This window comes from Harpia harpyja, chromosome 5 (genome assembly GCF_026419915.1).
Source record: "Harpia harpyja isolate bHarHar1 chromosome 5, bHarHar1 primary haplotype, whole genome shotgun sequence".
Taxonomy (NCBI): Eukaryota; Metazoa; Chordata; class Aves; order Accipitriformes; family Accipitridae; genus Harpia; species Harpia harpyja.
This window is the reverse complement of record NC_068944.1, coordinates 41,995,684-42,019,916: the sequence shown is the minus strand read 5'-3', so window position 1 is coordinate 42,019,916 and position 24,233 is coordinate 41,995,684. Positions and strand designations below refer to the sequence as shown.

The 24,233-nt window shown below is 40.2% G+C and overlaps 1 protein-coding gene across 3 annotated transcripts in view; it reads right to left on the bottom strand.

Annotated features, from left to right (window-relative positions):
- Positions 1 to 21,069, bottom strand: part of C5H8orf34 (chromosome 5 C8orf34 homolog) — a 175,900-nt gene extending 154,831 nt beyond the window's left edge. For all 3 annotated transcript variants that reach the window (XM_052788306.1, XM_052788307.1, XM_052788308.1), the window contains exon 1: positions 20,501 to 21,069. In XM_052788306.1, the coding sequence (XP_052644266.1) occupies positions 20,501 to 20,569 (69 nt within the window). In that variant the 5' untranslated portion in view covers positions 20,570 to 21,069. The remainder of the gene's footprint in view (positions 1 to 20,500) is intronic.
- Positions 21,070 to 24,233: the final 3,164 nt, after the last annotated feature.

The following is a 24,233-nucleotide window of genomic DNA, read 5'->3' as shown; positions in this document are numbered from 1 at the left end:
AAGTCACTGTGAGTTGTTTAATAGCGTGTACTGCTAGAGGAATTTCCTGCTGGGAACTGTTTGGCAGTCACCAACACAGCAGGAGAGAAGGAAAGAAAAGCACGCTTAGGACTCTCTGGTGAGCTGTGGATATACGTTTCCAAATCCTAGATCCTTCGCTCATGTTGGTCACGCAGCTTTGCCTACTCATTGGTTTCAGCACAGCAGGTACACTATCAGCCACCACAGGATAATTTACTAGCAGGCATGAGGAAGACTTCTGAGGCTGATCTCCCACATGAACGAAGGAGACAACAACACAACAGAAAACCAAACAAGCAATAATGTATTTAGCATAAGCATATTAACAGAAATACAAATATTTGGAAGTGTAAGTAAAAAAAAATAAACTCCAAGGTCACAGACCTAAGGCCTTAAAACATTGAATCTGGCCAGGAATCTCTCACAGGTGTATGTATGTATGTACATGCAGAGATTTCCAGTATTTAAGTAATTAGCAGTTCTAGAAATTCTAGTTTTATTGGAATGTCCACAGTACAGATTTCAGCATACCACATCAGACCTTCTGGGCCATTTTGAGGCTGACACCCAGTTCAGGCCTTGGACTGAAGTTCAAATCCTATCACTTGCATAGTGCTACTTAGGTGGTGGCTTTACTATACAAACAGTTTTGAAATTACCCATTGAACGAAGATAGTAGAATCATACACTGGCCATAAATTTAGAATTAGAAATAATGTTTCTGTCCACTTAAATATCCACTTTCTTTAATGAGATCCCTTATAATAAATTTACTTCTGAAGTATGAGCATAATCTAACGGAGGGTTTTAATCTACTGGAATTTTTTTTTTTTAAAGTATGCCTTATTACAAAAGAGAGTGAGTGGATCTGTTTAATTTTCAGTTCAATCATTTTAAATTAAATTAAAATTTTTTATTACCAGAGTTCAAATAATAATTTCAAGGATTGTGTGGTTATGCATGATTGTACTAGGAAAACTATGGGCCAGTAAAAGATTTCAGTATCTAAACTGAGAGTTACAGAAGTTACCCCAAAATAAAATTGCATCTTGACAATCTCTGTAGTATTGATACCATCAGTTTGACTTGAAAATATTCCAGGTACATAAACAGTAAGTGAACCTTTGTGATCTGATATACCTAAGGGATGTGCCTATTTTATCCAAAAACTTCAGGATCAAACAAAGCCAATCATGGGGAAGTGACCACAATCCAAGATTACTTTTCCAAGGTAGCTGCCTGAATAGCTATGCTATAGCCTGCTGACACTCGCCTGCAAGGAGGTCAGAGATATGAGTCTAATCCCTGCACGCTGAACAGGGGACTGAACACAGGACGTCACAGTCCCTGAGCAAGTGAATAGAAGAGAGATTCTGTGACCACCTCTTCTGACCACATTTTAAATTCAAGATGCAAGCCTTGATCAGTGCTCTTTAGAAAGAAGGCAGACCCCAATCTTCTAGAGTGGACTAAGTGCTCAAAAAAAAAAACCAACAAAAAACCACCAAACAGCCTGAGTAAACAGGGTTTTGCCATCTTAATTAAGGCTTTGGGTAGTGGTTTCACATGCAAATATAACGTGATACCTGGGGCAAAATTGTATTAAGTATAATGAAATTAACAACTGTGAATAGGCAATGTTGGACTGCATGAGATTACAGGTGGGAAGTACCTATGAACATTAGGTTAACATGAAGAAAGTCCATACTTCTGTTGCATACAAAGTTGTGGCAAGCAGCCTCAGTTATAGGAAGAGAGATGATACTGACATTGGATTTCAGGTTTCTAAATAGGACTGGATTCAAATAGATTAGTTAGAGATCTGTTCAGCATAAAGGATTATAATTTTTAAAGATTTACAAAACACATTTACCACATTTAAACTTCACGCTTAAAGTTAAAGATGTAATGACACAAAAAAGAATTTAGAATATTGATTTTATAAGGCCACTATGGGATCATTTGTCCGTGTAATAGAGTCTTGGGATGTAAACAGTTGTGGAGATTAGTAACTCAGGTGCTAGAGAAGATAACAGGATCTACAAGAGATTCCCAAGAAAATCAAGATTCCTGAGAGGTCTGATGGAGTTGCTGTTCTCTGACCATGCCTAACCCATGACCAATGTTAGATGCCTCACTAATATAGTAAAGCCAATACCTGCCAGTTGCATACGAGCTCTGGTTCTCATTCAGGATACTGGAACCTAGATACAATATAAGGCTACCATCAGCCTGAGGAAATTCAAACCCATATCCCTCACCCCATAGGATACTGTCTTAAACTCAAGGCTATGCTGTATCACAGGAAAGAAAGTTTCTAAGCTGCCTGCTAAACCTATGCTACTGCACAGTAAGATAGATAGGCAGATAGATAATTCAGGCAGTGACATAAGAGGGAGCACGATTTGACAATCCAGTGGCTAGTATTAAATAGCGTTTAGATAAAATATAGACATAGTCCTTTGACACTGTGGAGAGCTGCTTCACTTCTAGCCACACTTGAAGAGAAAACAGGGAACTGTTACCTCTGAAACACTGCACAGCAACACCTCCTCTCAACTCCAGCTTGACACTCTAGACCTCGCTAATATTTCAGACATTGCTTTGTGCTTTGGCATTTAGTACTATGGGTGAGTTCTTGTTTAATACGTGGGGTTTCTGGATCACCATTTTGAGACATACTACCACCCATGCAGTGTTTGGACCTAAAAATGCGACTAACAAACCTCAGACTCCACTAAAAGTTCAGCAGTTTGGCTTGTAATTAAATGCACATCATTCCTTTGATCACACCCTCAATGATTTTTGTTTTGTTGGCCTTCTTTAAAAAAGGAGGTCCTGACAAATCCCGTAACTGCCATCACAGAAGTACAAACATTAGGGAACCTCTGTAAGTTAGCATGACTTTTACACAAAAAAATCCCATTCATACATCAAAGCCTTATTTTCAATGGACCCTTGGCCTGATGCTCATTCCACAATTTGAAATTTGCCTCTGGAAACCACCACTCACATGACCAGCACATGCAACTAACATGTAATATACAAACCACATGATAATAGACATGATGAAGCTGCAGACAGTCAAGCCCAAGTTAGCAGAAAAATTAAAACTCAGAGCTATCAAGTGTTCATTAGCAGGCACTCTGCTGTGACAGCTTTTGGAACAAGGCACTGTAGCTCTTGCATTACCTGTAAAAGGCAAATCAATATTATTTCTCCTGTGGAAAAAGGATACAACTAATGTTGCATTACTACAGCATTACATTTACTCAAGTTATATAGAAAGATAAATATGAGATGATGTTTTAAAAAGTTCTGCTGTCCAGTGTGTGTAGCCAAAGTTATTAAATATTCTGTATAAGTTCTATGCATTAAAATAATTATAAAAAATGCTTTCATATTTTTTTAATCTTGACCAAGAATTTTTAAACTATTCACATGGAAGTTCAAATAATAACCAGCAATTACAGTGACACAAAATGGAAAATGTGAGTTACCAGAGTCCAGGATAGGGCAGCTCTAACACAGATTTAATTATCCGGACTTTAGCTGCCTAAATACATTAACCCTAAATTTGCTCAAGTAATGATCACTAAACAAATTCCAATGAAGTTAACAGATGCTCCCTGACTGTTAGAATTTACTTAAATCATGTCATTTGGAGGTGTTCCTTTACTACAGCAGCTAAACAATTGTTGGTAATACTCAGTCTAATTACAACTTTTATTCATACACTTCAAATAGATGAATATCTATTCAGATATGCATCTTAATTTCCTTTTATTTACCTTTGAGAGACTGACTTGGTCTCATAAGACTTGATATCAATGTTGTAATCAGCTTTTTAAATGTTTAATATGCACCAATACAACAGAGATTTCTGAACTGAAAAGGTCAGAATTTGTTCCCATAGAAAAATCGGGAAATTAATTTTTATCACAACAAAATACAAAGGGTTCTTTTATATCTGCAGAATTTATATACTACAAATGTGGCTGGAACTCCTTAAATAAGACTAACAAGTAGTTTTTATACAGCATTTTAAGAAGACAAAAGGTTATTTCACATATAAGCAGTTGCCTGATTGACTTAAAGTTACTTGTATCCTTTTCCCCCTCCCCACAGGAAATGTCACACTGATTTGCCTTTCACAGGTAACACAAGATGCACAGTATCTTGTCAGAATAATCACCAAAGCCACTGCAGACCATCTGCAAGCAGATACCCAATAGCTCTCAAATGCCTTTGAGAACACACAGTCACATTCAGTTTGGTTCAACACAGCTCATACTCAGTGCTTTTCTAACTGCAAGTGGAAATTATAAAAAATCTCCTTGTTTACTATTATGAGTAACACTGTTATATTAGCAGTTATTTTAACTTGTGTTCATTTAGGGGTAGATGAAGTTTTTGCTTAATTATACATACACTTGAACTTTGCCATTTAAAAAAAATGCAAAACCCACAATGAAATCAGAATAAAAAGAATTGGTCTCTAAATGCAAGAATATGGGAATCTTTCGCCATGCAGAAGCCATCAGCCCATGGATATAACAATAAAATTTTATTATAAATGCATGAAATAATAATATTATAAAAGTAGCTAAATAACTGTTAACTGATAAAAAAACAATGTTAACCATTTTTTTTCTACACTCTAGGGGATCTTCCAGCATTTTGTGTACTACCATCTATTACATGCTACCACATGATACCGGCAACTATTTTATTCCTGTTGAGTATCAGTGCACCTGAATTTATCTTCAGCCCCAACTGGGAAGACACATTAATAATTCCAGTTCAGTTGGAAGTAAAAATCCATCTGCAATTGCTTCCATATGCATTTTTATCATCCATCAGTTAAGCCAAAATTACCTGTATGATTTTCCCCATCAGCGAGCAAGATGACAGAAAAACTGCTTTAATGATACTTTTTTTTTTTCTTAATATTATTTTCAAAGTTCTGACATTTCTAACATGCTCTGCCTTCATGGATAATCTCTATTTCAAGTCAAATTAAAATATATACTTCTGCTGCTCAAAGCAGAGAAACTTCTGAGAAAGACTATCCCATCATAGTCAAACTAAAAAACAAACTGAAAATTAGGCACACATAGGGAAAAAGACATGCAGGTGTCCATTTTGACCTAAACAGTGCAGGCTTGAAGTATTCAGGTTTAGAGTGCAACATGAACCACAAAGAATCATGTATGAGAGACCCAGTAGCAAAATTGCTAGGGGAAGGAAATGTTAACCCTGAGCGCAAAGCTACGCATGGTCTACATGTCTCCAGCCACCTTCCAGGGTTCCCAAACTGCTTCCCACTGGCACTACCAGGTTCATTGCTCTGCCTGATCCCTGAGAAAGTACAGTCACTGCCTCTGTCTCCGCCTAAAAATGGCCCAGGCTTGTGGAACACCCAAGGCTGCCATCCGGGATTCTCATGAAAAGCAGGCCCTTCAGTGTCAAGGTTTGAATACACACAGACCTGGCAAGGCTGAGGTCTGAACCCAGGAGAATTCAGAGCCTACTGAAGATGAACAACAAGCTGCCTAACTGACTGCTCCTACAAAGCAAAACCTATGCTTGCAAAGCAGGCACTGAGCTTACCTTCCAAAAATGTATGCTCATACTACAATTCCTCCAAGATCCTCTCCACACATTTACCTGCTCACCTCATCTACTGGCTTTGTGCTGCCTGGAAGTAAGACTCAAAACTCGTTGGGCAGATGTTCTCATTTGCAACGTCTGGACAATTTCTATTACAACAGGGTACCTCTTTCTTGTTGCAGCCAGCAGATGAAAATACAATATAAACACAGCGGAGTTTTTCAGCAGATAATTGATTTAACTACAATGCCCAGAAAAGGGTGCCCCAGAAAATGACTCTTCAGCAAAAGACAACTGATTAGCAGAAGTGAAAGAACAGTGTGTCTGTTGTATTCTACAAAGGAAAATATCAAACTTTGTTGACAATATACGACAGATATTAGATACGATGGATTACAGCCAGGCACGTGTTTAACAGAAGAGATGGTCCAACACCAAATGTGTATTTCTAAACACTCAGCACTACACAGCTGCACCAATGCTGCAGACTCTGCTTCAAGCTGGGGCTGTAAATGTCCCTGGACTATAACAGCACATAACTCGGTTTTGTCTTCTTCATTTTTGATTTGGATAAATTTCATGTTTGTTTTCAAATCTCATTTCCTATGTTAAAACAAAAGTATGCTTCAAAGTTAAAAAAAAAAACCAACACTACAAACACTTGAAAGTTAGGTTTATAATTGCTCATACAACTTACTGTGGTTCACTTTTATATATATCGCAGTAATCACACAGACCTTTAGAAACATATTCTGTAACACTCATTCAGCTTGACTTTCAACTTGAATGTCATTATTTGAACAGTTTTTGTATAAAATATAAAAATAATGCTCAAGTACTGGATCAAATGCAAAAATCATCCAGCTGGTGGGAGGCATAGAAAGTATTCCCCTTTCCCACAAATATATATACACATACATATTATATTATTGATATACATCAGGCTCACAAAATCTTTTTATATCATAGAAAACTAGAAGAAATAAACTAAATGTTCCACTGAATGTAGGGCAAAAAGATGCTATGAGAAAGGCTTCTTTTATTATTATAATGGTACCTATTATTATAAGGACTTACAAGAATGGCAAGATCCCATTTTGTGTAATACTATGATGAATTTTCATATGGTCAAATATTAGACAAAAACACTGTATAAGTAGTCATGGAAAAAACCATTCAAGCACTTTTGCAGTATAACGCCTATTATTTGCAACATCTTAAATTCAATGCTTCCAATTATATCAATTTTTTTAAAATCAGAAAAAGCCTCTAAATATGTAGGGTTTAATTACAGCTGAACACAAATAGTAATGTGACATAAATAAGATACAGCAATATTTTTCCAGTGAATAAATGTCCACCTATTCCCAGTCCAAAAATCTGGCCAAACACTCTTCTGAAGGTTCTTAGAATAGCCATTCGACTTAATAGTCCATCTCCAGAAAGAAACATCATCACAGGCATAACAGTCTATTCTCATGGGCTTCTTTTTGAAATCTAAAGCAATAATCTAGCTTTACCCAAATACTAATGCTCACTTTTTTAAACATCAGCAATGGACTTTTTTGACGTTACTTCTGGAAAACAAAAAAAACCCAAAACTATAAATCCTACCTTTGCATTCCTGTGTAATGATTCAATTTTATATGGATGGCCTACTTTTGTGATCACTACTGCTCAATGTGAAAGAGAACCATGAAGAGGGAGGACAGAATTAATGTCATTGATATTTAAGGCCTATGTTTTCCACACACGATTTATCAGTTTGTTCTCAGCATAGTCAAGCCATGGAGAGAGCTGGTAGGAGCTTAAGAGACATCCAAACTGTAATTTCCATCAAGCAGTTCAGCCAAATGAGGAAGGTCAGCTGAAAGTCAACTCATCACAAAAACACTACAGGTTGCTTTAACAAAACATCTCAATTTATCAAACTTAACAAGGTTTAAAGGAGCTGTGTTTTTCAACAAGAATAAAAAAAGAATAAAATATTTCTACCCAGCTCCAAGTTGTACATTGCTGTCAATCCCTATATTCCAAAAATGAAGACTATAAAATTTTACATTCTCAGACCTACTCACATCTGCTCATCAATGTGTCATTATGAAGGAATTTAAGGTAGCATACCTTGCATCCTGAAGACAAACACAATACAGGATATATGAAGACTTAAACTAAAGTATTAAGTGACCTAACTACTGCTAATCATATTTTTGGATCTCTTTCTTTTGTACCTCTCAGTATAATACCAGCACTTATGGCTCAAAACAAGGTTCATTCAAATGCAGATTCATATGTAATGCTACTGGAAAAAAAGCTGAAGCATGTATATAGTTTACCTTCATGATTTGCTGCATGGATTAGTCATCATTTGTTCCATTAAAAATGCCCAGGTCCTTACAGAATCCTCACCTAAGTAACGTGAACTCCCCCCCACCAGCTTTAAAGAGCAGTTGAAAACTGAGAACTATGTCAATACCGAGCTGAAAAAAAGTCTCTGAAATGAGAGGATGTTGGACACTTCTGTTTGGCCTCTGGGAGGACAAGAGCATCGGTTGCACAGGCTTAAGGCTGACACTTATCATATCATGCCCACAAATAAAGTAGGTCTGAGATAATGGGGACAGCTAAATAAATATCAGCTTACATAAGCAGGATACACTTTCCACTCTATACGTTATAGATTAGCTAAGTTACACATATGATAGCAATATTAAAGCCATTTTTACATTATGCAAAGCACAAGTATGAAATAAGAGAAAATATTAATATTGGTCTCTGTGTAACAAAAATATGAGCTAATGAATAAATATTTTTTCCAAGTGAAAAAATAGCAGCAAAAAATGGCTTTAAAAGAAGTCATAAAAAAACACAAGTTCAAATAATTACATCATATGGATCAACTTACTAAAATCACTTTCTAGCCCAAACAAGGTAACTTCAACACATACACAAAACTGGTATATTTCTAAAAACTGTCATTTGCATTTTGACTATCTCTTCCATGTAAGCTGGCACCGCAGATATAGTCAGCATGCCCTTGCTAACCTACCCAGGACATAACCTTTAACATCCACAAGCTGTCCTCTGGCTTAGGTTTTCAAACAAAGGACTAAAGGAGTATATCTTACTAGAGCCTTAAGTGGATATTTAAATAAGTACTACTGTACTAATGATTGAAAACTTTAAATGGGTGGCAATGGTAATTTTTAAGGACACACAATTGAATTGTACCTAGACCTATAGTTAGGTCCATCATTTCTCATCAGACACTTCTACCATCAAGACTGCAATAGCTTAGGCAACTAAGAATCGCTTCATTTCTAGAAGCTGAGATCTGGGTAATTTTAGAAGATGTGATAGGTTTTTGGGTTGTAGAGCTATTTTTAACAACAGCCAAAGCATTATTAATCTTATTCTCTTATGCTTTTTATTTAGAAAACAATGCTTCCAAATCACTGGTGTATGTTTGTGTTTGTTTCTGACACAGCAAAGTAAATTCCCAACCCTGACAGTGATTGCCCAATTAAAGCTTCCTGATAATTTGATTGCTATTAATTTAATGTTAGACTAAATCTGCCTGGTTACAAGTGAAGGCCTTCCTCTTGTAAATCAGGGCCTCACCAACTGCAGCAGGGCTCCCTGTGGGAACACAACGTGCTCACATGGACTGCACTGCAGCCTTGAGACTTGTCAATGCTCTGAACTGTCACACTAAGCAGGGGAGAAGGGAGGAGAAATCAATTTTTTTGAATGTGTGGCACCAATTAATGGGATTAATAGCACTACCAGGCACTGAGGCAGCACAAAGAAAGAAGAGGAAGCAGAAGGGCCATAATGAGCTCAGGGCCTTGCTGTGAAAACTCCTAAACCATGTGAAGACTGTAAAAGCCAGAGCGGTTTGCAGTTTCTGTTCAGATAAACAAGACAAAGGAAGGGGAAACACAAGCACAGAATAATACATGATAATGCAGCAGGACAGCAGTAGCAGAGGTAGAAACAGCAGCCAGATAACTGGCTACCATTTCAGTACCGTAGCTACTGTATATTTTATTTCCTCTCCTGACTTCCTAACTTTTTCTTCAGTGTTTAAGTAAATGTTAAGTGGATCTTCATTTTGGCCAACTTCATTCCTCTAATCTTTTTTCTATTACCATAGGGAAACACAGAATAAAATAAATTCTCCCGAGTTTCTCATTTACCTTTGTCCCTTTTTCTCCCCTGCCATCTTTTTCTTTCAGGTATTCCTCTTTCACAGGATAACAAATCGAGATTAAACCTGTTACTCTAGCGATTTAGTCTTCCCTTTGTGTATCCCTTCTTTGTTCCATATTGGTAAGTCTCCATTCAGCCTTTGTCTCCAGATAGCTTCACTATCTTACACTTTGTATTAGACTACAGGCATTATTATCTACTGGCATTATTCTGAACCAGGGCACACTTACAAGGAGCTCTGAAACACCTTTTTTTTTTCAGGGGGGCTCTACATCATGCAAAAGGATGTGTCTAACTCAGTGAGTGAGTTGCAGCCTGCCATTTCTCTAAGGTTAATCCTGCGCAGTTCATCCTCAGCACAATTAGGAGTGGTGTTTCATGATGGTACACCCAGAGGAATTTCTGCATCTGCAAACCTTGGTTTTCTCCTCAGCTTGTGTTTCCCTGGACATCTCTGCTTTGTCCTGATTAGGCAGGAAGGACAAGATTCTTCAGAATGGTTAGGAAGATAAATACCCACATCACATTGGGTGCATTGAGCATGCCATGCCAAATGGGCCTGGACATGTGCAGTTAATACAATATGTCTGAACAGGAACATACAGCACCTACCACATCTATGTGGAATCTTTGTCCAGCGCATGTGGGATTCTCGGCATGTCCGAATGCTTCAGAGCGCCTACGTGCATTGCATAGGGCATGCACATGCACACACACACACATTTCAGTTTGAGAAATCCCAGCAAACCCAGTCACAGAAATACAGTAATCTTAACCTGCCTCTCTCTTTTCTTCTCATTCAAATGAAACTATAGCCTTACTCACATCCATGCCCCCCGATTTCATCTCTACAAAACTATCCCAGAATTTGCCTCATAAAATTTTTTTCTTCCTAACTGCCCTATCCATAATTGCTTCCACAGGTTCTCTCCTAAGGTCATCTACAGATGAAACTAGCCTTCCTTTTCAGTTCTATGAACCATCTCCCAAGTCTCCAGAGGAGACAGCTTCCACTTATTTAGGCTTCTAGGACAAATTCTGCTATCAACAACACAGAGCAGCCTTTCTGCATTAGTGCGCCAAAAGAAACACAGAACTTATCATTCAGAATTCCTTTCCTTGAGATAGATACCTGACCAGAGGAATCCTTCCGAATCATCAGTTTACCTCTCCACTCATACAAATGGCAGCAGAGACACAATGCCTATCAAATTGGAGTGTAATGCAATCTTGATGAAGGAGTTTGTGGCACAGCAGCCAGTGCTAACAGTAGTGCTAAGGACACCTTTAACTCCCTGGCAAATCTATACACAAGCAGTATTGCCAAGATGAAGTACTAGAAGTGTAAGTCAGACACTGCAAAACATGCACATTTCTTTAGATGATAAGAAGTTATATTTTCTTGTATTTGCCCTGTGTTTCTCACCCTTCAGTCATACTCTCAGCAACCACAAGCACTAGAACCTTTCTTTAAAAAAAGAAAGTGCAGATCCCAGGTAACCATTTGACTGTAGGGACTGAGATTACAAGAAAAAAAAAAAAAAAAGAAAAGAAAAGAAAAAGAATGCATTGGCAATGTAGCATTAATCTTTGTCATCCCATCCCCTTCCATTTCCTATCCATTCTCACTTTCACGCTCAGTGTATTCATATGATCCATTTCCTCCTAATTCTTTAGGCCATCCTCCCTAATTATTCAATTCATCCTCCCTCTTCTGCTCCTTCACAGAAGGGACTGGGCCGGACTCCATGACATTTTCCTGACCTATGGGGAACCGCACCTTTAAAAGGCAAGATCCATATGAAGCTAACTTAAGCACACAAGCTCCTGGTGTACAGGGCTGAGCAGTTAGTTCAAACTCATGGAGTGATTTGGAGATCACTTATGCTCATCTAGCAGCTTGCTACTGCAGAAAAAGGCAGCTGTAGTCCTCTCCTCCTCACCCTCTGGCCACCTACATTTTCTCTCCTGAGTCAATGCCATGCTCCTCATCAGACCACATGGTGACCCACCAAGCTAAACCAACTGAACACTTTTCACTTCTTTGCAGACTTACTTTTCTTCTATTTCACCTTCCCAAACTGGGTTACTGTAGTATGAGACTACCGCGAGTTCTGGAACAAGGACAGCAGAAATGGGCAGCCAGCAATTAAGATGAACAGGATCTGCAGCAACTAGCTATAAGATCAGCCGCAAAACCTGCAGTTCTGAGTACTAAACCACCAGTGTCTGGAGTAAAACAAGCAATGAAAGGAGGAATGATTGGATTAAAAAGGCTCCAACACAGCTGAAAGACCCAAACTCTCACGATTCCTGCCCCAGAAAACAGCTCCTCCAGAAGCCAACAAAAGAGCTTGATAAGCATATTGTTCCAGCCACTATAGAGAAATCTGGTGCATGAATAGAGTGATTTTACTCACTGAACATTGCAGGGAGCTGGCAAAATGAGTAGAGAGAAAGAATGCTTCATGTAAATACACAAGAAGGTAACAATTTCCACTCTCTGTATGGAAAGAAATTTTTTAAGAGGTGGCTAATGTAAAATAGCCTTCTACTTATCATGGGTAAGCAGGTTCACATGCATTCTTCATTTTGTATGGACATTTCTTCACAGTGCTATGTAAAGTTAGGTTCAAAACTGAGGTGTTTCACTGGAAACTCTTACATTTAATGCAAAGATAATACTTGAATTTTATGTGAATAGGGAAAGAAAACTGCCCAAACCAACAGAAGAGCAAACCAGAGGGGCATCATAACTTCCACTTAACAACTCTGCCTGAACACTTTTGGATGGAACTAAAAATAGGTATTCAGTGAAACTGAGTAGCCAAAGGAGACATTAACACAGCATGGCATATGGTACCTCACATAAAAGTTAAGGCCATCACAAATGTTTCTGTTACAAGCTTTTTAAAAGGATATTACTCTCTATACTGAGAGCAGATACGGATGCTGGGTTGTCTTGGCAAAGGCATAGGCGTGCACTTCAAGTGATCAAGCTCTTTTCCTACATCCTAGAATTAAAGTCATGAATCCTTGTTCCTCCTATCAAATGAGTGCTGGTTTTCACCAACTTCAGTAATGTCTGCAACAGCACACTGCCTTAGTCAGGAGGCCAACAGTTTCCTAACAATTCTATTTGAAAATTATTTTGCTTTCAGCTGGATTTTAACTGTTTCTCATGGTTTCAGGTGGAGAAGCATCTTCTCTTAACACACAAGATATCCCTCTCTCATACTTCACAGCTAGGAGAATAAGAAAGTGTGCATCTGTGCAAGTGGGATAATACAGAAGACAGTCAATAACACCTCATTTTTATCTGGATATTACAGACATTAAGGGGTTTGGGTAGTCTTTGTTCCAAAAGTTGGTGAACATAAAAATGCCTGAAGCCACCTCTCAAAGTCCAGAGGTAACAAAGTATCTCCATTACCTCTCATTCATACAAAAGCACAGATGCTTTCCCCAAAAAATAAAATACCACAAGACAAAAAAAATTAAAAATCTCAATTAAAAAAAAAAAAACACAAGCACTAGACAAATGAAAATGAGAAATTATCGGTCCCCACCTATTCATTTACATAAACAAGACAGAAAATTGAAAGTACGAAGTGGGAAGAAAAGACATTGAAAAAAGGGAAAGAATATTGATTAGATCTTCAAAATTACTGGCAAACTGTAAAAGAACATGATGTTAAAATGCTCCTAAATATTATGTTTCTAACTGTATTTTTTATCACTTCCATTTACAAAGTAACACTTTTAAAAGAAGCAAGCACTAATAACAGGTGTCTTTCTAGGGGTGTCTTTTCAGTCAGTGCCAAGATAAAGAAGCTGAGTAAGAAACCCACTTGCTCCAGAATAGTAAAGAAGCGCATCACACATGGCAGAAATGCCAGTTGAGGTACTAGCTTCCCCCTTCCCTCTCAGAAGCTCCAAAACAACCAGAGGGCTGAGACTGTGCTGACTCTGGGGTACGGATAGCATCTAGCCCACTTGGAAAAGCATAGATCAGTAACAGCAAAGAACACATTAGAAAAAAATCAAAGACTGAGTTAAAGCCATTAAAGTTTTTTATTTAATATTTGACATTTACATTTGTCCTTTGTACCAAAAGACTGGATTAATCAAAAGAAACAAAACAGTTGAAGAGCTTACTTCAGGCTTAATTAACACCATGCATTAAATGTCATCCAAAACTTGGAAGAGACTTCATAATGTGATAAAACACAAAGAGAAAAAACAGCAGTAGTAATGGGCTTATTTTGATCCAGACTGATTCATTACTACAAGGGTTGCCAGACAAAAATTCAAAATCATCATTGTCCCACTGCATGTCCTACAGCAAAGACATTAGATTCATTTTATTTTATTTTATTCTATTTTATTTTAAACAGGAACATCTGCTAGCTCTAGACCTTAGCACTGAGCAGCCAGGCTCTGCTGGTACATGATAGTGAGAGCAACTCAACTGAGAACTACGTCTCATCTTCCCAGCTATTTTTTATGGCAAGCCAGTAATACCTTCTCCTCCCCCTCTCAAGAAACAAAGTAATTGTTATTTTGAGAGTTTAAAAACATGAAAAGTTAATGTAACAAAAAGAAGTTATTCTGATTCTTTCATTTTATCATTCCATATTTTAGATACAATTCCTCAAATGTAATTATTACTATTAGACAAAGAATATAACTTTGATTTTTATTTCTTTCTGTGTCTTGTGCCCAGAAGGAATTTTTTTTTAAAAGCAATTAAGAAAGCTCACATTTCCCTTTCAGGAAAGTAATGTTTTTGCCACTGTGGAAACAAGGTTTATGACCCCATAAATGCATACCTGTATCAGTGATCTCTTTCACTGTCTCTTTCCAGTATTTTTTTAAACCTTCGACTAATTTCAGACAAATTCCCAGAGGAGTAGACATCACAAAAATGCAAGTTCTTTCAAATGTTGAGAGATTAACTAGTCAGGTAGCAAGACCAAAACATGTGATTCTCCTCATTCAGAACCAACCTCCTTTCTTAAGCCCAGATTCCACAGGAGAGAAGAATTATGAATGCCTCATCCGCAGCGAAATTTCTGATAACTTTTGCATCTTGTTGGTCACCACAAAATCCAAGCAAAAAGCATAAAGCCGTTGCTCATGGAACTGTTTGTTATTGGGAAAGGGTCTATCCATAGTTTTAATTAGGGTTTTTCACTTGTTTTGCCTTAAAGACAACTTTAGCAAGGCAACTATTAGAACGCACAGTGAATTCTCCAAAAAGCAAAGGACATCTCTGCACCATTTTTTTCCATTTGACTTTCATTCCCCTTAAGTAGGTCTTTTACTTCAGTGCACATCAAGGCTACCACAAAGTCCTACTGTAGCAGGCAACAAAAAAAATTAGAATTTATAAATGATTCCCTACCCCCCACTGTGTAACACTGCGGCATTTCTACATCACTGCTGGTTTCCACACATCCGTTGAAGAAACAGCTAATATTGGCTTCTCTGAAAGAGGGACTGCCAGGCTGAAACAATGTCACTGGGTAATCAGTTAGCACCTAAAATGATGCTTGTGATGTCTAAGTACTGAAAAACTTGGTCTTCCAAAGGCTCCATCTAGCTGCCTGAAATTAAATGGTTCTCAAAGCGAATTCACATCATCCAGAATACAGACCCCTTCATGCTAGCAACAGAATCTAACCAGTTAAGCATAATACCAAAATAAAATAAAAGAAGATTTGAGCAAGCTCAAAAGAAAACAATTCTTTGATAGCATCCCTATCACTCACACTGCAGATATTGCAGCTTAAAACATAACTTGATCCTGTGAGGAATCTTAAACTGGTAAATGAGATGCTCAAGTTGACTGTGTCTACATTTGTGTATTTAAGAAATGAGGGCAAACGTTGCTTCAAAAGATGGTCCAAACTCCAGAATTCATTCCCGAACTTTGGCTAACTCAGTCACAAGGTGCACTACAAATACTGTTAGTCACCAAACAGGTGCATTAGGATGTGTTAAGGTTTAAGTCAGAAGCCTAGTTATTTTATTTAAATTAAATAATGGAAGCCAGTGCATAATATACACCAATAATGCAGTCTCATTTAGGAAAAAAAACACCATAAATTAAAAAAAAATTAGTTTCCTATTATATTTGCTTCAGAAATTTTGTCTGCTAAAAAAAACCAAGGTAAGTGTGGTAAAATGAACGCAGCCTTTGTGTTGTTCAAAATGAAAATTATAGTTCTAAACCCACATTACTTCAAGAAAAATTCTTAGGTAGCCAGGGGTTTGGTATGTTTATTTTGAGAAGAGTTATTTCAGCTTTTTATAACTCAAAGAAATTACAGTATTCTGGTTTGTGTAACAACAATGTACCTGCTTGATGCTTTTTAGCTGCAGTTCTATAAATAAGAAAACTCCAAAACACTAAATTTATCTTGGAGCTCTTGAAGATTTATTGCAATCTGTTCTTAAGAGTGCTGATGCAGCTTTCAAATTCACAGAAACTAACTGTCAGGTTGCCCAAATGAGAACACAACTGAAGAGTCATACAGAAGTCTAGATGTATGGATACTCACAGGCAGCAGGATTATTCATTGAGATTATTAGCACACGAAAAGAATTGGTTGGATTGGATGCTTGAAATGCAAAGTGGGTCAACACTTCACTCAGACAGAAATGAGTGGGTGCTGATTCTGAATACTCTGTCCCAGCCAATTTTAGGCACACACCTCCTGTTCACATTTTAGAAAGATGGAAAAAAACAACAGAGAAGCTTCATCACAGAAATAATTCATATTTAGAATTCTTGTTACATTCCAAGTTAAATGTAAAAAAAAAAAAATCTAAAAAAAAAAAATATATATAAATCAGGTAGTGCTACGCTACATATTACCACAAAAATCCCAGAAGAGAGGCGTTTCTAAAGGGCATTCCTCGATCTAAACTAGGTGTCTAACCACAGTATTCTCAGATGCCAATAATCTCTTACAGAAAGATGTCTAAGCTTTCAAAAGCGAAAGAAAAAAAAAGTAAAAACATAACACACAAAACCTACACAACCTACACAGAACAGGATAAGCCAGCTCATGAAACCTGGCAGAATTTAAGGGGTTAATTTAAGACCTTACTGTCAGCACTAACAACACCTGCATGGCCTGGGGCATTTAGAGGTTGACCTATAGGTTCACAGGAATTTTACCTGCAAAAACCTTAGGCACCTGTAAAATGAAATGGCAGAGAAGTAACAGTTTCGAAAAACCATGATGTGAGGACCTACATTCAGCAGGGGGAAATGAGGCTGAAGTATCGAAGTTGTTTTGCAATCTGTTTTAAATCTCAAAATTGACACAGTCTTAGATGTACACACTAACTCCCACCCACCTGCCTTCCCACCTCTAAGCCATAAATAACAATTTAACTAGTAAAAATGTTTGGAATCAAGCGAATCTGTGTGTTACTATTCATAGCTGAGTGGATAGGACTTCCTACTATCCGTTAACAGGTACTGGTAGTCAGTACAAGACTGATGCCTGCTGAGTCAGCCTAAGCTCATTAATTCTTTCACCATAAGGTTACTCCTACCTTTCTTTATAGAGATGGAAACAACTTTTTAACCAAGGGAGGGCCTACAGTCTTCCTGCATATCACATGTCAGCACTTCTTTTGAACGCTTCTCTTTTACACAAATTAGAAAGATAATTCAAGTGCCAAACCATATAAAACTTCAGCAAAGAAATAAAACTGACGGAGGTTCTTAAGTAGATACTGCTAGTTAATGAAGTACCAAAAGCCCTAACCATAGTAACAGAAGGCCACAAATACAGGACAGAATGGAGAAAAGAGACACTACCAGGATAACTGCAAGCAACTGGAACAGAATGACCAGCTAGCAACTAACAGCATCTACTGATCAACTGTAATGCAGGGGAATTGTACTTCATCATCAGGAAACCACTGTTCCAGTCATCAGCTAACTGTGCCTTCATAAGTGTCTAAGATCTATGGCGTTAAGTCCTCCTGATCACTGATCATTCACTATGCAAGTATGCAATATGACTTGTTTATGCATCACCATCCCTGCCTTCATCTCAGAAAGCCTGCATGTCCTCTCTCCACTTTCTTCTTTCCTGTGACTGCCCTCAATTACCCAGTATTATTTTATGCACTTCCTAAAATGTTGGCTTGAAGCATATATTGAGCAATTTTAGTCATAACCTGCTCAGCAAATAACACTGCAGAAAACTGAATCCAAGTCCACTCTGTTCTGACTTGGCATGAGAAAATTAGTACTCACTGCAAAAAAAGATGGCTGTCATCCATGACAAGTGGTGATTAATTAGCATCAAAAACAGAAGTGGTGTAAGAAAATGCGAGCTGTTCCTCAATGAACAAGGAAGCACAGGTCTCTCTTCTCAATGTGTCAGAACTTTTGGAGACATGAAAAACTGATGCTTTAATGAATATATCTGACTGTGAACACATGGTATTCTTGATATACCACAATGCATATATAAGAGGAATACTAGTATAGAGCGTAAGCTTCACCCTATGCATAGTCTTTGATCAATTCCCGTCAACTTCAAATACATGTCTTCCCCTTACCAAGTACTACAAGATCAAGCACAGGTTATAGATCTTAAAAAAGACTGTTGAGAACAAAAAATACATCACCAAAATTAAATATGTAAGTAGATTTTAAACGGCTAATCAGGAAGTGAAGGAGATAAGAATTACGATCCCCTTCCTCCCAGTGTTATGGATTAAAATAACTTTAAACAGCTACACGAATGCTACAGCCCTATATCTTAAATCCACTCCCTAGTATTTAGGTCTAATGGGTTTCACACAAAAATCTCTTCCCGGTATACAGGAGTGCACTAACAACCTGTAGACAGCCTGCAAGGTTATGCAAAGAGCCTTCCACAGAGTCCTTCTACCACGATGAAATTCCTACATTATGGTGATTAGTGAAATATTTAGTGATATATGAAATGCTATAACAAATACAACTTCTTCATTTTTTCCTCCACTATTGATAACTAAAGCATGCTCCTATTTAAACAATAGAGATGAGCATGTTACACTACGGAGAAACTAGGTTAAAACACAGTGACTCAGAACAGTGATGTCAAGTAGTTTCTTTGAATTTTAATGTGTAAGACAATGGGTTAAGAAACTTTAGAAGAAAATGACAGCTGTCAGGGGCCTAACTCCTCAACAACCCCAAGGCACTTAATTCCCATTGAAATATACAGGAGTCAGTTACATATATAGCCCCAGCAACTGTGTTGATTGAACAGTCTTTTATTTGGAAATTGGACCACACAAATGTTTCAGTTTATATGAATTCTAGAACTAGAAAAATCACCTGCTGTTCCCTAGTACCCAGTTACCGTTCCATCAAACGGAGGTTTATTTTTTTGCAAAATATCTAACACCTCTGACACTGAGCCAATATAACCCTTCACAACAGCCTCAGCCCATGCAAAATACAAAAACTGACCCTTAGCAAACAGTTTTCTACAAAATTTGAACCTTTCTTATTAGGGTTGGCAAATGCTACCCAAGACATACACTGAAGACAAGGCATTCACCGTACCAGAATAAAAAAGATTTCATGCATAGTAAGCTTGATTGAGAACAAGTTAAATACTGAAAAAGGGAGACTTGTGTCTTGGGATAATACTGCCAGAGTATAATATATGTGCATTTAGATGTAAAACTGTATGAGAAACAGGATGATAAAATGGTGATAATCACGATTGCTCCAGTACCCTTTTAAATTCTAAGTATTCATAGCTTATGCACCAAAATAGTAAAATATTCACATCTGTGCACCTACAAATCCAAGCAAGTGGATCTTTGTAAGACCAAGGAAAATCCATAACAAAAATACGGTTCCCAAGTGTATGACTGCAGATAAAAATTTCTGAAAACACCATCGACATGGACTTTTCGCAGGACAGATTTCCTCCCGAGTGACCGGTCCAGAGGGCGGGTTTCCCGGCGGGCAGGCATCCACCCTCTCCCTCCTCGCTAGCCGGTCGCGGAAGGACAGCGTCTCGGGTCTCGCCCGCGGGCCGTGCGGCGCCCACCCACGCCCCCCGAGACTCGCTGCTCAGCGCTGCCGCCCTGGAGGCGGGGAGGGGGGCTTGGGAGCGCCCCCTCCCCGTCACGGCGGACGGGAGGTGAGCCGGTACGCCGCTCCCCGCGGCCGGACGGCCGGCGCCGGGCCGCCGTCCCACCACGGCGGGGCTCCGGGGCCGGCGAGGCGAGGCGGGCAGCGCCGCGTGGGCGCCTGCAGGGACTGGGGCCGTGGGTGGGCGGGCGAAGGGGCACCTTTTTCACGACCCGCCCGGGCGCGTGTGAAGCAGAGGGCGGCGCGCCCGCGGCGGGGCGAACCAGCGGGGCACATCGGCGGGATAGCGGGGCAGGGAGGGCTGCGCGGAGCTCCGACAGACACTCGGAGGGGCGCGGAGGAGGGACACGAGGGCACACGCGTGGTGCGGGGCGGCAGGGCAGGGGGTGCCGGCGCTGCCCTCCCCCTCCCCGGCCGGGCAGACGCCGAAGCGGCGCCTCAAACTCGTCCTCGCCCCTGCGCTCACCTGGGCTGCGCGGGGAGCCGCGGCCATCGGGGGGGCCGGCGGGCAAGAGCGCACCTTACCTCGAAGAGGGGACCGATCTTATTCTTCTCCAGGTAGGCTTGGATCCTGGTCTGCTGGTGAGACGCCATGAAGAGCTCCGGAGGCGGGGGCTGGAGCTCCTCTCCCCCGTCGGCGGCTGCAGTCCCTCCGGCTGCTCGCGGCTCGCTCCCCCGCCGCCCAAGGGCTACCACAGCGGGAGCGGGGTGAGGCGCTGCGAAGGGGCGGCAGCCCGAAGTCCCCGGGACGGAGCTAACTCAGGTAACCGCGGGGGGGGGGGCGGTTAGCCGGGTGCCAGTCGCCCGCTGTAACGGGGCGCGGGGCGGCGGCGGGCTGTCTCCCCTCAGGGAGCAGCGGGCGGGCGCTGCCTGGAGCGGAGCATGGTGCAGGGAAGAGAAGAGCTGCAAAGGCGGCCCCCGAGCCCGAGCCGCTCCGCGCTCTGTGTGTGTGCGGTGTGTGTGTGTGTGCGCGCGCGCCTGTGCCTGGCAGCGCCTTGGTTACGGGAACAGCCGCGGCTCGAGCTGCCGCCCTCGCGACAGCGCCGCTCCCGAAGCCAATGGCCGGGGGCTCCTGTCAGCACCGCGGCCGTTGGCGCCCGTTGACGCCCGGGCTCCGGCGCACAAAAGGCGGGAGCGAGCGAAGGGGGAGGAGAGCGGGGAGGAGAGCGGGCGGGCGGGAGGTGGGGGCTGCTCTGCCTCCTTCCCGCCACCGCTCCCCTGCCCTCCCGGGGACGGGCTTCTCCCCCCCCGGGGACGCTGCTCTGCGCGCCGGCGTTTTACCAGGGACCCCACCCTGCTCTGCGCCCCCAGGCTGGGGGCCGCCCGGTGTGAGGGGCCTGACCGGCACTCGCAAACTTCACCTGGTGGAGGGTCGCGGGGAGTGAGTGAAATGAGTCTCTGGGAGAGAAGGGAATGGGGATGCAGGGACTACAGCCAGCGCTTTTCCTTAAATTTTGTTTAAATTACTTTTAAATCTTAAAATATTACCTTTCTTACGATACCGATGAAATTCCCAATTAGCGACACCGAGCATCTCAATACAATAATGCAAGCAGCTATGTAGGTGTGCCCTGGTTGCAGGTTGTGTCGAGTTCCCTCCAACAGCCAAGGGCTCTTGTCCAAAACCTGGTGGAGGAAATGAGAAATTTCCAGCTAGCTTCAGGGAGTAGTGAGTTAATGGCTACATCAAATAAGCAGTACTTATTCTTTCTCCACTTCAAGTAATTAGTTCCCCACCTTTTCTGGAAGCAGGGTCATAACCAGCTTTTTTTTTCCTCCCTCAGAGAAGAACAAACAAAAACAAGCTTCTCAGGATTTGACACTTATGTTCTTCTGCAATAACTGATTCTGCTGTACCAGCATTCACCTGTTAAAAAAAAAAAAAAAGGCCACACAGTAAAGAACACATATCTTATTTTTTTAAAAGATTTTTTTTAAAGCACAAAACGGCTTTGAAGAATATTGGGAACATTCAGCACATCTGCTGAATCAGGCTGCCTGCTCCCAATCAAGTAGGGTTCTGCAAATGCGAGAGTACAAGCCTCTCCTGATTCAGAAACTGTTAAAGGATGAATTTTTTCAGGAGTCAAAAGATTGGGAGTTCTGCTCCCACAGCCATTGATTGTCATTTGACTTCAAAGTCCTCCTTACTGACCTAAAACTCATGCCTCTACCTAGAAGGAGGTTGGGTGTAAGTGTGTTATAAAGAGTTTGCAGTGCACCCTGTAACATAAGCAATAGCTTGTAGAATTCTTTAATGGTTTTGCTGGAACATACTCAGTTTCACTGCTCATCACAGTCTTAGTGAGGCAGAGTGTTTATTTTCCATAGTAGCCACTAAAAAATGGCCTTTTTTTATTTGGATTTTTAGTGTGTTGGTAGTCTTCTAAGATTCATACCAGCTTAGAGTTTTAGCATATCATCTCCAGCAAAGTACAGCTGCTTTGCCTGGTGCCACTTAAATAATATGGTGCTAACCTAGTTTAATCAGCCTAATGAGGATCATACAATCATAATGGTAATTGCCAGTGATGCAGGTCCTCTATAGTGGCTCTAATGATTCCCATCAGATGAGGATGTTTGTAAAATTTCACAAATCTCACCAGAACCCAGACTGCTCCAATAGATAAAAGTCTCCCACTTTGCAAAATGATGCTTCCTCCCATGATCCAAAAATGAGAACATATGTTTCTATGGCCCTACACAGCCTGACTTTTCAAAGCAGTAGTACTTCCAGACCTGCTGGGACCTGACCACACCAGGACCTGCAGACTGTCACTGCTCTATGTAAACCAATATGAGGACTGAAGAAAAGAAACAAGACTATGGGCAATACAAATAGAAAAGAGAACTTATTAAATGAGGTTTTAAAGATAGCGTAACTGTCTGTGGTTGCATATTGTGCAATTGGCTAGATCCTAAGTTCTCAGTGTTAAAACCTCAGGGGTTTGGTTGTAGTTTTTATTTTTCTCCCACAGAATCACAGAATGGTTGAGGTTGGAAGGGACCGGTCTAGCCCCTGTGCTACAGCAGGGTCACCTAGAGCTGGTTGCCCAGCACTATTTCCAGATGGCTTTTGAGTATCTCCAAGGATGATGGATCTTTCTGGTATCTGTTCTCATTTTTGCTTCCTATGTGCCTAGACCTTCTTTTCCCTCTCTTAATCCTCACCCAGACTTACAATCTAGACTTTCCAGTTGGCTTGGGAGACACACTAGCAATCCTACTGTGGCTGGGAAAGCTTCCAAGGCCAAATGCAGAATTAGCTTTCTAAACAGACACATCTCGTAATCCCACAGCTCCTATAACACTTAACTGACAGGTTATCCTTTGATATGGGTAAGGCACTGTAGGGGAGATATGAACACAGACAGTTCCTTACCAAGAGCTTCATGCTACTGTTTCCTAGTTGAAGGTCTCCAGCAGCTCCCTGACAGAAAGCTCTCTGAGTGCTGAAGTATGGGAGTGCAGGTGTCTCCTGCAGAGAGCATAGGCTCAGTGACATGACAGAGCAGGAAAAGGAACTTCACTGTTAGTGTTTTTTCCTCTTTTTTTCCAAGAAAGCACAAAAACTGTTGCTAGATTTAAGAAAAGCCACACTAAGATAGCTATCAATAAATACCTGTAATTTGCAAAAAAGCACAGTGAGCTGGGTATGTCCCTTCTGTCCTCTCAGTTGTTAGGAGAAAAACTTTTTTTTTTTATTTAATTAAGATATTTTAAGTTAGTTTTTAAAATTGGTATTAATACAGGTCTTTTAAAATGAACTTTCATTTTAATACCAAAGCATCACAGATTTTAAAAAAATCTCTTGGATTAAAATTACTGATTGGGACATGCATAAGCTTATATTACTCTGAGCAATCTTTTTGTATGAGCAACTGAAACGAAATTACTTTACAACCCAAGTAATAAAATAGAGTCTCTTTATTGTGCTTTGCTATGATCCTTGCTTCATTTTCTAGATACTTTTCTTTAAAGAACAGTATACAGCATGCACATCTACCTAACACTCAGGACTGAACTGCAATAACAGAAATGACTGCAAGAATTTGCACACAGACATCAAAAAATGAAAGGTGTCCCAATTTCAAATTATATGCACCACACAAAGTAAAACCCGTAAGATTAAAAAAAAAAAAACAGGGAGACAAAAGAACAGAGCTAATTTTAAGATGCTTGGAACCACACTCTATTCAGTTTTTATCCTGTGTCCACACCTGTGATGTCTGAGCTCCATGCTTCTTATGTTCTTGGT